This window comes from Melozone crissalis, unplaced genomic scaffold, assembly GCF_028551555.1.
Source record: "Melozone crissalis strain CALT ecotype California unplaced genomic scaffold, PUWL_Pcris_2 ptg000016l_1, whole genome shotgun sequence".
NCBI lineage: Eukaryota > Metazoa > Chordata > Aves > Passeriformes > Passerellidae > Melozone > Melozone crissalis.
In genome coordinates this window covers 17,228,457-17,242,720 of record NW_026535794.1, presented here as the reverse complement: position 1 = coordinate 17,242,720, position 14,264 = coordinate 17,228,457, and the positions used below count along the sequence as shown (strand labels likewise).

The following is a 14,264-nucleotide window of genomic DNA, read 5'->3' as shown; positions in this document are numbered from 1 at the left end:
AGTGAATGTTTCTGTTCAGAAAATGAAAGGCTCAGTATTTCTAACTCAAACTAAAAATGAATGATTCACCAGCCAGTCAAACCTGCAACTCCATCACTTTCATCACTCATTTATAGAATATATTCTGTAGCACCCTAGAAGCTGCCTTTGAAGTCCCAGACACATTCCTCTCACAGTAATTACCCAGTACTACCACATTCCTTCTCAGGTTATTTCAGCCACAGAATCTGTAGAGCAGGAAAGCACACCCTCTCTGGCTATCTCTGCCTGTGATCCCGTAACAATGGCCAAGTTCCTGTCCCTGAGTTCCCCTGGGTGCTCTCTGGAGGACAGCCTGATCCTGTCCCTCTGCTCCAGAGCCACACAGAGAGTTCCCACACAGAACTCAGCTACAGATGGTGTCCAACTCACTGCATCCAGGTAACTGGATTCAATCAAGAACCCTCACTGAAACTAAGTGTGGGCAGAAAAGAACTTTTAAGAGTATGTATAAGTGTGTAATTCAGGTTTCAGATCTAATTTATTTTCCCTCTGTCAGTGATAAAGTCATGTTACAAACATTTGCTTTTTAGTACATTGCCTGGGATAACACAGCCATGATTTTGCTACGTTAGCATTCCAAAATTCTTTGCCAAGCCAACCAACAAAGTAATGGACAAGAACTTTGGTTCACTTATATATTTATGAATGGAAAAAGTCATAATGTAAATTTACTCATTAAAAAAACTTGGGTACAAATTACACATACATAAGACCACCCATTTTTTGAATCACATGGACACCTTAGACCCAAACAACTCATTGTAATAGACTTTAGTGAGAATACTCCAGGTAAAGATTACAACAATTGGAAGCATCTTGGATTTTTAAAAAAGTATATTTCAATACATAAGTTTGTATGCATGCTTTAAACAAATATAATTCAAGAATGAGCAAAGAGTCTAAACAAAAAGTAATATGACCAGCACTAACATTAAACTTCTCATCCAGGTTTTAATATGTTAGTCTAACGTAGTGTTAGTTACCATGCTGTACTGAAAAATGTAATGGCACAATCTGATCATGGTTCATTAAATATTATACCCTACTTCCCCATAATAATTAGGCTGGTCATAAAATTAACAATGCATAAGTAAATAAGTATAACCAGTTATAGACAGTTGCTTGTTTTACAAATTGCCATCAGGTAAGACATACTGTCCCCAGAGACTCAGAGATGGACATTCAATCATACCATTAAAACAGTATGGCCTGAAGAAATGGGCACAATTTTTTGAAAGTATATTAAGACAATTCTGTTAGCTTTTAGTTACCCCTTGTAAATAATCATGGTATGACTTGAATACAAGACCAAACTTTGAAAAGCAAAGGATTTTAATCAGCGTAGTGCATGATTGATTCAACATAATTCCCAGGAAACAAGCCAGTTACTCGATTGCAAACTCCTTCATACCAGCCGTCATCGTTCTTCTTTATCACATAAATGATTGCACCCTCCATAAACGACAGCTCATCGTCTTTGTCCTTTGTATAGTCATATATAGCAACAACTGTGGAATAAACAGGGACACATTTAGCATTTTATTAATAGCAACAGTATTAAAAAACAATTGTTCTTCAGAAAATACTAAAAGATTAGTTGGCTCTTGTGGGATTTTCAGTAATGAATTCACGTGCTTTTCCTGTTGAACACTAAGCCCAGAAAATGGAATTTCACTTTCCTTGCAGCATTAGCTAGCACTAAGTAGTGCATGTTGACTAACTGAACACTCAGTTAAACTGCTGGCACAGCAGTGCATCAACTGTGACACGGTAAAGTGGGGCTTACGGACACTTAAAAGCTGAGTTAGGGAACACCTGACTTGTGTGGCACTCATTTCTGACCAGATTACCTCAATAGCATGTGGACCTCTTAGTATGAATCTCTTGATTAGAACATAAATATTGTACAAAAATCATTCCACTGAGGCCCCTGTTGGCACATCAGTGTGGCCTTGACACATCACTGCTAAAGCCATTGCACACAAATGAATGGGCATTCCTACAGAGCTTTTGTGTCGTAAGGAGTTCTGGAACTACTTTTCAAGGAGCTGCACTGAGTGCAAGTAGGAAAGTTGCTGAAGAGTGTAGAAGCAACATCTGCTATTTTCAGTACCTGCTTGGTACTACCTTATTCTTACCAACCTCCAACTTGCTGTGTGCCATTAACAAAGCAGAGATTTCCCCAAGGAAAGAATGTTGCCACTACCAGTGCTGGAGTTAAAAACTACTACTGTGAATATACAGACTTCAGACATCACAGCCTTAGCCTTCAAAAGTTAATACGGATTTATGCAATTGATCAGCTTTATGAATTCCAAGAATCCACTATTTTCCACGTACATATAACCTCAGCTATCTGATGTCTTAATGCCGAGCAATGCTGTGCTGTATCAGTTATTTTCATCCCTTGGGTATGTCCTGCACACAGTCCAGCTCAAATGAAGAGGGAACACAGGTGCTCTGCCACAAACACCACAAGTACCTGTCCCCATTTTGTACTCACTGCAGCACCAGCCAGCTCATGAGAAACCTGGCAGCACTGCTGCTGACAAAATGGTCAGTGCTACAACACAGACAACTCCACTGGCAGGAAATCTGCTTGTCCATTATTTATGGGAAGAGATGTTTACTACGTGACTTCATACCTAAGCACAGTTCCGAGTCTGCTGATCTGGAGTCACTGATAAATCTCCAAGGAGACCTCAACATATTTTATAGCTCAAAGTCTAATAATGGACTCTAGTAATCTAGTTTGATGCGATAAATGCTTGGAATTTCTGACCATTTTGCAGAAATCTCTAGATGACTGCCCAGCAATCCTGAGGTAGGTACAGACAGTCCAGCTCATCAAAGATGAAAGCCATCCAATTTTTACATCTGCTTCCCATGAAGAAACTTGCTTTTTCACCCATTCTAGAATACCTGAATGTATTTTATAATTTGTCCAGAGAAGGATTATTAGATGTAGACACAAACTAAGGAAAGCATGGCTTGTGACCCACACTAAGTCCTTCATTCCCTTCAGACACCATTAATCCCCTGATACTGCACTAACACAGCTGCAGTGCTTCTCTTACCTTTCTCTATGTAGTTTTTAGGTGCCCAAGCAGGATCTCCATCTGCATAGGGATCGCTGTACTGCACAACAGCAGCCTCCTCATCCTCATAATCCACAGGTGGTGGGGGTGGAGGAGGAGGAGAGTCATCAAACATCGGCATCTCATCGGGGGGCGGCGGCGGGGGAGGAGTTGGGCTATCAGCAACTAGAAACATTTGGAGATTATTGTTTTCTCTTAAATCAAGAGAGGGTGGAGATGCAAACAAACCTGAGGCTGTACACTGTAAATCAAAGAGCTGGGAGGACAACACACACAGCATGCACTATAATACCATGCACTGATTAGAAACAGAGGCTTTGTATTAACAACTACAGCACACAACTCTATTGGTTATTAGTGGTCCAATCTATGTGTAAATGCTACTAGAGTCAAAGCACATGCTGCGGGGCATAAGCTGAACATCAGCAGAGAGGAAAGCTTCCTGCTCCAATGTCCATGCGCTGCAGCGGGAGCTATGGAGGACTCAGCGGCACCCTCTGAGCCAGGCAGCAACAGCCTCTGACTGGGCCAGCAGCTTGACTGGCTTTTAACAAATCCTTTGTCTGAACAGTCACTTCAATTTTCTTCTGAACACTGCTTCTTTGGATTCCTTCTCTCTCAGAGCTAGCATTAGGGAACAAAAAGATCTGGTGTGGATCATAAATACTAGTCTCTTCCCTTTTTTAAGATTTAACCAGGTAAGAGGAAGCCAAGTAATCCTTCTGCAGAAGAAGAGCTTTGTACAGATCTTTATCTTGCAGGCTAGTTTGTGTGTGTGACATTCAGGAATCAATAAATGAAAAAACAACGACAGGCAGCTGCTGCTCTTAGAGAAAAAGTGCTCAAGGAATTAAATGTATAATCCAAAATGTCAAATCCCTGCCCTGAGATTCTCCAATCAGCACAGTTACAAGTTGCTTTGGGAAAGGGAAAAAGAGAAAGGCATTATGGTACAAATCACTTTTTAAATCAGTTCGTTAAATTAGTTTCCAGTAACGTTGACAGCAGCTGGCAGCAAAATAGAGAGATGGCATACTCAGATGCAGGACATCAAGTCCCTCATGCTATTCCTAGGGAGATGTGGTCCGCTACACATGGCCCTGGTGTAAGCACTATGGAGCCACAAGTTACTGAAAGGAAGCTACTGTTACTGGCATCAGTTTGGTTACATAGCAACACAGACTCATTTTCAAGAGATCTGGGATTCTGCACACTGAAAACATAGGCTGAAAACTGCTGCTCTAGGCAGGGTTTGATGGAACAAGGCAGCAGGCCTCAGAATGTGCAGCTCCAGCACACAAATTTTGAAAAGAAAGCCAAGCAACAGAGAAAGACCAACACTGCACTGAATGAAGGTTTGACTACTGATAGTTACAATGGCACTGGAGATTAGAAATAGGGGTTTTGTTTGCTTAAACACTTTTTACTTTTGGCTGGTCACTACTCTAGTGTGACGTAACCTTTGCTCTTCAGCACCATGCTCCTGATGAGGGACTTGGGCACAGCTCTCCTGTCCTGTGTGGGTCAGGCTGGCTGCACTGGGACAGCTCTGGCACCTGCTGCCAGGGCAAAAGGGGGCAGGAACTGCTGGGACAGGGACTGCCTCAGCCCAGGCATCCAGCCTCTCCCTTCCCTTGCAGGGCCAATTCTTCACCTGCAAGCCCAGCTCCTCTTCAACTTGACCAGCTGAGCTGAACACCCCACAGCTCTCTGCATCAGTAAGACTGGCTGCCACTGTATTTATTAGTGATTCCTCTCCCACACAGAAGCCCATTTGTGTCACTTGGAGACAGACTAACAAAGTCTCTGGTGGAGTGAATGCTACGTCCTGCCCATTACTGAATAGCACTCACAGACAGGCTTCATTAATCCACCACAGACACATGACAAGACTGTTTATGAATGGACTGGTTTTGTGCTGCATTTTAGCACATCTTCCACAAATGTATTTCTCCCCTTAGTTTCTGTCTGCAGCCAGGGGAAAAAAAACAGAGTTGAAACAACAATCATTTGAGATCTTGAGAAATCCTTACCTTAGAAAATTTTTTTAAAAATTTTAAATGCAAAAAAGTTACATTTATTCAACAATGAAGCTGCATATTTGAAAAGGAAAGAGAGCAGGAAATGCAAGTGTGAAAGCACCAAGACATACTCTAACTGAGATGCAGTGCAGGAACTGCAAGCTTTATAGGAAACATTTAAAACAATTCAACCTTGCATTTAAACAAAGGGAGAGAATGGAACAGAAAATTAGACAAGTGCCACTCCACTGAAGTATCCCCTTTCCTCCTGGACCTTAACCTAGACTTCTTCTGGTTCTAAACTGTGCCAAACTCTAGGACGGCATCACTTCTTCTAAGGGAGGGAAATAAAGCATGCAAAAAGCCACTTTAAATGAAAAGGGTAAAGGGACAAGTGTTTATATAGCTCCAAACTGAGATCTTCTCTTGTATGCATTCCCATCCTTGCTCTTTAAATGGGGACCAGCAGACTCCTTGTGAAAGGACTCGGTGTGAGAGTACAGCAACTTAAATCAGCTGTTCCTGAGCACCAGAAACACTGGAAAACCTCTCTGGAGGAGATGCTCACAGTTTGAACACAGGAAAAAAAGAAGAGGCATTGCATAGTTTCAACACCCTCTATGTCCTTGTCCTCTGAAAGAAGCTCTCAAGCAGTCTGTTTTCCAAACCTACAGATCTCTATGATAAGGAAAAGACAAGTCTACCCACGTCTCCCTAACAGCAGAGACTTCTTGAGAAAACCAGACTGATGAAAGTCCAGCACACAATGCCAAAACCCAAGAGCAGCCTCTAGAGCCAGCTCTGCTGAGCGTACACGCAGGCTGCCACAGGCTCCAAGCCATACTCATAGAACTTTCCAACCCAAGGGACTATTAAAAGAAATAAAATAAAGAACAATTCCTATGACCAGATTTCAAGCTTCAGATGTTTTGCTGCAGTCTCATCCACAAGTCAGCTTGCACAAGTCAGTCTGTCCCTTTCACCTCTGCTCTCCCAAGGGCTGTGCTATTTCCAGGAGGACAATACTCAGAACAATTCAGGAGCAGGTGTCAATTTTCTCAAGTTTATCTGCAAGTGAAGATATTCTGTAACCTTCATCTTCAGCAGGTTTACCTCTACACTTACTATTTTGGAAAGGTTTTCAACACAATTTTGTGGCACGCTATTCTACATCAACGTGATTCTTGCTGTTTACATAGCACAGCACCAAAATACCTTCTTTTTGAGAGAGAACCAGAGAGATGTCTCTGATCTCATGGGGAATGCTCAGAACATGACCATTTAAAAGCTCCAATGGGAAGCAGAACAGCAACACTACTCAGACCTGGAGTCCCTAAATGGATGCTGCAGCTATATAGCCAACTGTGTAGTTAGTAGCCCCTGAGATCCTAGCAAATCTCAAAATGGTTCCCAAACACTTTAAAAGCATTTTTTATTTACTTCATACTCTATCTAAATCATATTTAATCTGCTGTTTACAGAACTGCAACAAACTCCAACTCCTGATATCTCCAGATCAGGAACATGACTTTACATCTGCACTAGCACTTGAGACAGTAACACTCACCTGGAGGGAATCAAGCAGTAATGGTAAAAGCAGAGTTACCAGTATAAACACAGCACAGCTAGAGAGCACCTCTCACTCACCTAACAAGCAGAGCTATGCTGCTAGAAGCTCAGCTGGGAAATAGGAGACCACAAAGAAATGGAGAATGAAAGGCTGCTGAGAGGAGAGATGCCTTACAAGCTCCTTTGTAATGCATTAGATCTTAAGACTGCACGTTTTCAATTGACTGTACAGCTTGCTGAAAAATGCTATAGTATTGGAATCAATGGTTACACATTACATGTTCTGACAGTCTACATAAGCCCTTCTAATAAAAACTAATCAATTATCCCTACTGGAAAAGGCAGGGTGATTCAACATGAAATTAGTATTTTCAATTAAAATACAATTTTATATTCACACCAAACATATGCCACATTTCACACTGTACTTCTGTAATAAATTTGCAGTTCAGGACTTAAATGGGTCAGTAATAATCATGCACGTGTTATAAATATTGAAGAGTGTGCCCTTCAGCTCCAATAGCATATTGACACTAGAATGCAAGATGGTATTAGCTTCTGGAAAAGGAAACAAAATAGAGTCTGACTTGCCAGCCATGCATGCTAGAAGAGAGTAGGCTCTACCCTTTAACAGCTCAGCTTGTCCAAACTTACTGTTTTCCTGCACCCTGGCCACGAAGCCTGTGAGAGGTATCTGTGGAGTCAACTGAGGCATAGGGGGAGGGGGTGGAGCAATAGAAACTGGTAGCAACACACACACCATATGGGGGAAGTCAAATGGACAAAGGAAAAAAAAAAGGGAACAAACAAAAGCAGCCGTCAGTAACGAGGACCACAAAACAAAGTATGTAAAGAACAAGAACACACACACACAAGAACCTTCTTCAAGCTTGTGTTTCCAACAAGGCTGAATTCGTGGTTAGCCAATGGAGGATCAAAAGCAAAGCATGCCCGTGTTCAGCCAGGGAACAGCTGAATAAAGTGCAGGCTGTGTGGCTGGAAGCTCACAGGGTGCGTGTGAAGGTTCCTGCTGTCACACATTTTGTGTGCTCACCTGGGGAGCACAGAAAATTGAGCTTTTGTCTTGCTGCTAAATAAGGATTACCAAGTTAGCAGTTCTTTTTTCAAAGTGAGCTGCTAGAAGTAGAGGTGATGTTTTGCAGGATTCTGGACTCCCTCTCTAAAATCAAAGTGGAGCCTGTATCAAGTGCAGCAAAGCAGCACTGACACAGAGCAAAGGCAACTTTTGCAAGGGGCACAATGTTTTAGCATCAATACTCCACATTCACACAGAGAGCACCTCCCACCACTGGGCTCTGCTGGGACAGGGGCAGTCAGATAGCTTACTGCAGTTTTGTTTTTCTCAAAAAAAGGGACCTTGTTGCTTGCTGGTAGAAAAAACAGATGGGTCTAGAGCAGAGTGGAGCTTTATGAAGCCTTCTGTGGTGAGAGGGCACCCAGCAACCTAAAAGACTGGCAAAGGCTTCAACAGCTCTGAGTGGCTACACGAGCATGCAGAGCTGCCCAGGAAGCCCTTTCAATCTTATTTTCTGTGAAATATGTGCCTGTCTGGTGAATAATGAGACCTGTGACCACACCTGTGCTCAGAGACACTGGGCTGACAGCCCCAGTGTTCAACTGCTCCCTGCACAGGTAGGGAATGGGAGCAGTAGGGCAAGCCACTCAAACTATCAGCTCTGGAAGGACATCTCCCCCTTAAGTGCAGGCAATGAAAAGCATAAAACAAAACTCCACCCAGAAACTCAACAAAACATCAACTCATTTGTTTATACAGTGTCCCTTCTCAGTGGAATTTCTCTTGCACTGGAGCAGAGAAATTCTAGTGAAGGTGGGAATTCAGTATGGTAATAAATCCAGTTGGAACCAAATTTGAAAGAGGTTCTGTTCTTCCAATTAAGCAACAGTTTTAAATAAAGCTTTAACTAAGATTAATGTTTGATGAATTAAAATGAAGCATTTAGTTCATTACAAAACCAATAATCAAATAAACTGTATGGGATAAATGATTGATAAAAACAGAACAAACAGCGTCTCACAAAATTGAAGTAAACATCTAAGAAAAACCAGAGCATTTGTTAGCATGAAAAGTAAAATCTTAAGGCAACATGGGACCTGGGTTTAACATCAAGACAGTACCACTAAAAAAATAATCACCAGTTACAGAAACAGAGGAAAACAGTTTCAAGTAGCAAAACACACCCATCAAAATACTGTTTAAAAAATGCTGACCATCAGTATTTTGAAAACACCAGAGAGGCTAGATTAAGAAATAGCACCTGCATTTGAGCAAAAAATTGCTTTGGACAAATGTAAACATTCAGAAAAAGTGGTGTGCACAGCATTTAAGACAACTGAACTATTCCCAGAAGTAAAATCCTGTTTATTTAATGGAACTCAACTGTGCAGGCAGGAGGGAGTTTCTGTTGTTATGGTGAATTAATTTGGAGGAATGAGAATGTGGAGGAAAATGAAATGCTAGTATGGGTGAGCAAGAGTAGGAGGAAAATCAGGTTTGGAAAAAAAGAAAAGACATACTGTGTCTGCATATAAAAATACTTTCTGACAAATGTAATACTTCTAAACTACTCAGAAAACTCTTCACTTCGGTGTCCCAAATATTTTAAAAGCATTCTTTTCTTAAGAGTAAGTACACAACAGCAAACACTGATCTAAAGAGATCTTGAATCCAAACATCAACATTTCTTTTCAAAAGAAACATTCCTATGAAGTTTAAAGACTTGGCATTCTGAACACTACCAAGAAAAAAACATTATACAACTACCACTCCTCGATGTGTACTTGATCAAAATTCATGGAAATGGCAATGAAGAAGTTTCCTGATAGAGCTTCCTAGAAGCAGCCAAGATCCTTATTTTACAGATCTTTCTGCAGTGAACCTTGTTTCCCCTTCTGGGGTAGGAAGGCAGGAGGCTGCTGACTAAAACCTGCTCACTTGCCCATGGCATCCATCCCTTCCCTCATCTCCTGCAGATGCCCCTACTAATGTGAAAGCAGAGAAGTTGTCTGCTAAAAGGGAGAGACTGAGCTCTTTAACAGTCAAGCTTACAGAAAAGAACAAAGGAGAAACTTGGAATCAGGAAAGGATTTAAGAAAGACACAGAGACAGGGAGGAACTGTGTGACAGGAACATGAACATTGTGCTTAGTATTCTTTTGCCACCATCCAAATAGTGGGGGAGTGTACTCCAATCACCTTAGGTCTCCCACAAAAAAACTGACCCTTGGCTTAGTTTGTGTTCTCCAAGCACACCTGAAATGCCAGTTATAATGTGCCTATAATTAGACAGGCAATCCTAATAATTTCTTGTCATGAGTAACAGCAAATAAGTCAGGGGGGAAAACAGTATAATTGCATATAGTGCAATCACTGTGCAATTTCAATACGGTTTTTCTTGTTTGTTTTTCCTTCTATTTCAGGAAAGAAAGTCGTAATCTCATTGATGCTTTTCATAAATGAATTAAAATGCCATGCATGCTTTTACAATCATTTTGCTCAAAACAGTTTGTGATTTCAGAGCGCAGCAGCTTACTTGAATTTTGAGAATAAAGAGGCCCGCCATTAACATGAGGTTGAGCAGAGAATGGAGCAGTCACAGAAGGATTCCGTCTGTATCCACCAGAAGATGCTGAAGAAGTGGTAGAGTTGTGTCGTGAGATTTGCCTGGTCATTGTGCCATACTGGGAACCAGGAGCTGAACCAGGAGCAGCTGAAAAGCATTAGCCAAAGGAACCAAGGAAAAGACTTAAGCAGAGCATTACTTGGGATAGAATGCAGAAAACAGAAAAAGTCCAGAACGTGGAAAATACTTGATTACAGTTCTCCAATAATTTAAGATCAGTAACAGGCAATTAACAGAAAAAACAAACATCCCCATTACAATCAATAATGAGAAAAAACAGACAGAACATAAACCAACATTCATATAAAGGGCATTGAGAAATGCTGAGAGTACTTTGAGAGACTGGATTGGACTGGAAAACTGAATCCAACTCTTAAGTGTATCTCAATTATACTACATGCAATAATACCCTTTATTAAAGAGCACACAGAAAAATAATTCCACATTCTGCTCAAAACAAATTATTTCAATTGCAAAGCTGAACGTGCCCCCAGTATAATATAAAACAACACTAACAAAACAGTGAAACAAATGTCATGAGCTTCAGACATTTGGCACATTTATCAATCATATTTGCTGGTTGTGCTTTTATATCAATGGAATTTGTACTAACAAATCAGAATCACCAATTCCAGCTGACAAAGATGTCATTCGTTCTTCATGATAAACACACCCATATTTACCTTCCAGCTACTGGCTGCACAAACTTCAAGGTTAACAAAACAGTTTAAATTCTTTCAGATTAACCTCTGACAGAAAGAAAATCACACCTTGCAAACTAATGAATCTCACTCATTGTAGTTGCATGAATTAACACAATTCTTAAATGCAAAAAGTAGTTTGCAATAAAGTGTTTTGTGCTTTTATATACATATATTATATAATTATATAAGACACAAACAGCAAGCAGACAGAAGTTTGCAGTCCTGTGATGCTATCCAAAGTCATTTTCACTTAGCATTTCAGTAAGGGAGAGTGCAAAGGGTTATGTGGGTCAAAGCCTCCAAAGCTAGTTTCATAACTCAATCGATTATTCTTGTCATCAGCCTGTGACAGGAAAGGGTGGGGTATTTTTTCCTGTCTATTTTGAAAAGTACTACTTTTAGATCCCACCCTAACTGCTGTATGTAGTGCTTGAAGCAATTTCTCAAGAACTGCTAGTTCGTATCCTCAAGTCTTCCAGTTTGACACCTGCCTGCAGCATTATGGAATCAAAGCCAAGCTACTGTGACAGACACTTGTGCTTTCCAGTCACTTTGTGCCCACAGAACAGAACACACACATCACCCTACACATAAACTACCATTTCTAGAGTGCAACTGCTGTGACTTAGCTTCTGCTGCAGGAGTTACACAGCCTAATGCCAGTATTCAAGCAGATTCTGAGATCTTATAGATCAAATTAATTGGATCTTAGCTTAATTGGGAGCAGATTTCAAGCAACTAGCAGCTTTTTTCCCATACCTAGTGCATTTAGCTTCAGAGGCTTTAACCACAGGAAATTAGTGGAGATTAGATTTGTTGAAAAAAAAACCAAAAAAAATCCCAGAACTGATTTTTGTAATAAAATCACGTAGGTCCCACTACAGAAGAAAAATCCCTCACTGAGTTCATTAGGAAGAGGTGATTATTGATTATGCAGCATGTCTGCAATCACTTCAGCATTGTCAAGTCTCACCTATCAGACTGCCCATCGGGAGAGGTGGAGGCAGTGGTGGTGCTGGCGGGGCTCCAGGAGGAACAGAAATGTGTGCTAATAAAATAGTTTATATTCCTAATTAGGCCATATTATGAAAAGTTAAAAAAAAAGAAAGTACAGGCACTTGATAGGCTTCTCAAACAAATATAAAAATTCTACTTCTGTTAACTAATACCAATTCAGACCCTGATCCTATCCAGGGTTCTGTACATGCCAATCTTTATTCTCATTGACTTTTATGGGATGCCAGATGATAGTAAGACTTCCTGCCTATTTATACCACTGCAGGACCAGAAAATGTCCTGGAAAAGGAAAGCCTACATGCATAAAAGGAAATGAAGACCTGTCATCCAAGAAACAGAGAAATCTCTGCAACAGCAAAATTACATTACACCAAAACTCCACTATTCTCTTTTGTGTCTTATGGGCTTGCAAAACACCAAGTCAGTGACTGGGCTGGTTTATTACTAAGATAATAAGAGTAAAGAAGGACCCTACTCAATTTCATCATTCATCATTATTAAACACAAGGGAGTGTGCCTCTAACACTGAGATCCCTCATGATTCTTTCCCCACAGATGGCAAAGTTAGCAGAGTATTTCAGAAGCCAGTATTTCCCATTAAACATGTACATAGTTGCTGCTGCTCTCAGGGCATCCAGAAATGCCAAATTGTAGACACATTTAAAATTACAGTTAAGCTTTAAAAGGATATGTTTGTCTTTTACTCCTCTTGTACACCCTTGTTTCATTGCAAAAACATGGACCAGCAAAGGTATTTTAACCATCCATTATTCAGTAACTGACTGTCCTGCAACTACTCTTGGTAAAGAATTAAAACTTTAGACATCACTCAGCACTCATAAGTGATTTCCTGAGTAGGACTGTACCTCAGGACAGTTTGTAGCCCACCATGTTCAGTGAGAGTCCCTGTGCAAACACAAGGAAGCAGCAGCAGGCAGCAGGGAGGGGTCCCACATACCTGGCCCGATGGTCGGCGGTGACGGGGTAGGCACGGCAATGGGAATGCCAATACTGCTGCTGCCACTGTTCTCCCGGCTGCCACTTCCTCCACTGCTGCCACTGTGTGGGAGGATAGAATGTAAGAAAACAGTGCAGAAGGCAGTCTCACACCTGAGGAGTTGCAGCTGCACTAATGACCAAAGATTAGGAACAGCCCTGCCCTTAATAGGCCACAGCTGTGCCAATAAGAAGACGAGTGCTACAAAAGGGTGGGTTAGCTGGGTGAGGAGAGAGTTGGAGTTTGTTGGCTGTGCTGTGAAGAAGGAGTTAGTGCTGTGAGGAGCTGACCATGAGAAATCATCCAGAAGGTATGGAAGATTTACAATAAGGTGACAATACCACCGCACAAGAAAAACACAAGTATGAGCATCTCCTACAAAAGCATGTCAACAGCCACACTTCTTGTGTGAGCTCTTCCAGCCTGACTAACTCAATTACAGACTCTTGAAAAACTCCCTATTAAATGTCTCTGTCTTTACCTACAATTGCATACAGATAATCAAGTCTGGATGCATTACAGTTCTAATAAATGGAATTAGCTAAGCTGATAAATATCACTATGAATAAAATGTGCAATTAAATGCTTCAAGAAATTAAAAGGTAATCAACCATGCAAGTTCTAGGCAATGGAGTAACAACTGCAGGAGTAGTTCAGGGGCCTTGTAATAATTGAAAGTAGTATGCTGGGGCTGGACGACTTCATGGCTAAACTCTAAATAATTATTTAAGATTAATTATGTTGTCAGCTGAAGGAACATCTCTACTCAGAGCAGAAGTTTAGATTACTAAGTTTTCAATTGAGAATGGATATGATAAACCACCTGGGGAGGGGTGGGGGGCATGGTTGCTTAATTTTCTGTGTATCTAACACTCCCCACTACCCTTGCTTATGTATAAGTTCGTTTCTAAAATGGTCTGAAAGCTAACACTACAGCCAGCTCATAATTTGTCTAACTAATGTTATATGATATGCAAATCAGAGGCCAGCAATGCAAAACATAGTAAACTACTGGATAACATTTCTAGATGTGCCTTTGGAGGCTGTAACATTTATTTTCTTAGAAGGAAATGAAAAAGAATCAAAATTCAGGCAGAATCTATCCTTGTTTGTATCTAAGAGCACTCCTTAGTTTAACTCTTGAATTTATATGCA

General features: G+C 40.9%; 1 protein-coding gene across 4 annotated transcripts in view; it reads right to left on the bottom strand.

Moving 5' to 3' along the window:
• Positions 1-490: 490 nt before the first annotated feature.
• The window catches only part of ABI1 (abl interactor 1), a 77,170-nt gene continuing 63,396 nt past the window's right edge, over positions 491-14,264 (bottom strand). Inside the window, exons 7-12 of one of the 4 annotated variants that reach the window (XM_054274286.1) lie at positions 13,071-13,171; positions 12,069-12,143; positions 10,302-10,478; positions 7,385-7,471; positions 3,120-3,305; positions 491-1,550 (exon numbers count right to left, since the gene is read on the bottom strand). In XM_054274286.1, the coding sequence (XP_054130261.1) occupies positions 1,375-1,550; positions 3,120-3,305; positions 7,385-7,471; positions 10,302-10,478; positions 12,069-12,143; positions 13,071-13,171 (802 nt within the window). In that variant the 3' untranslated portion in view covers positions 491-1,374. The remainder of the gene's footprint in view (positions 1,551-3,119; positions 3,306-7,384; positions 7,472-10,301; positions 10,479-12,068; positions 12,144-13,070; positions 13,172-14,264) is intronic. The other 3 variants (XM_054274283.1, XM_054274282.1, XM_054274287.1) reach the window with 3 other exon arrangements.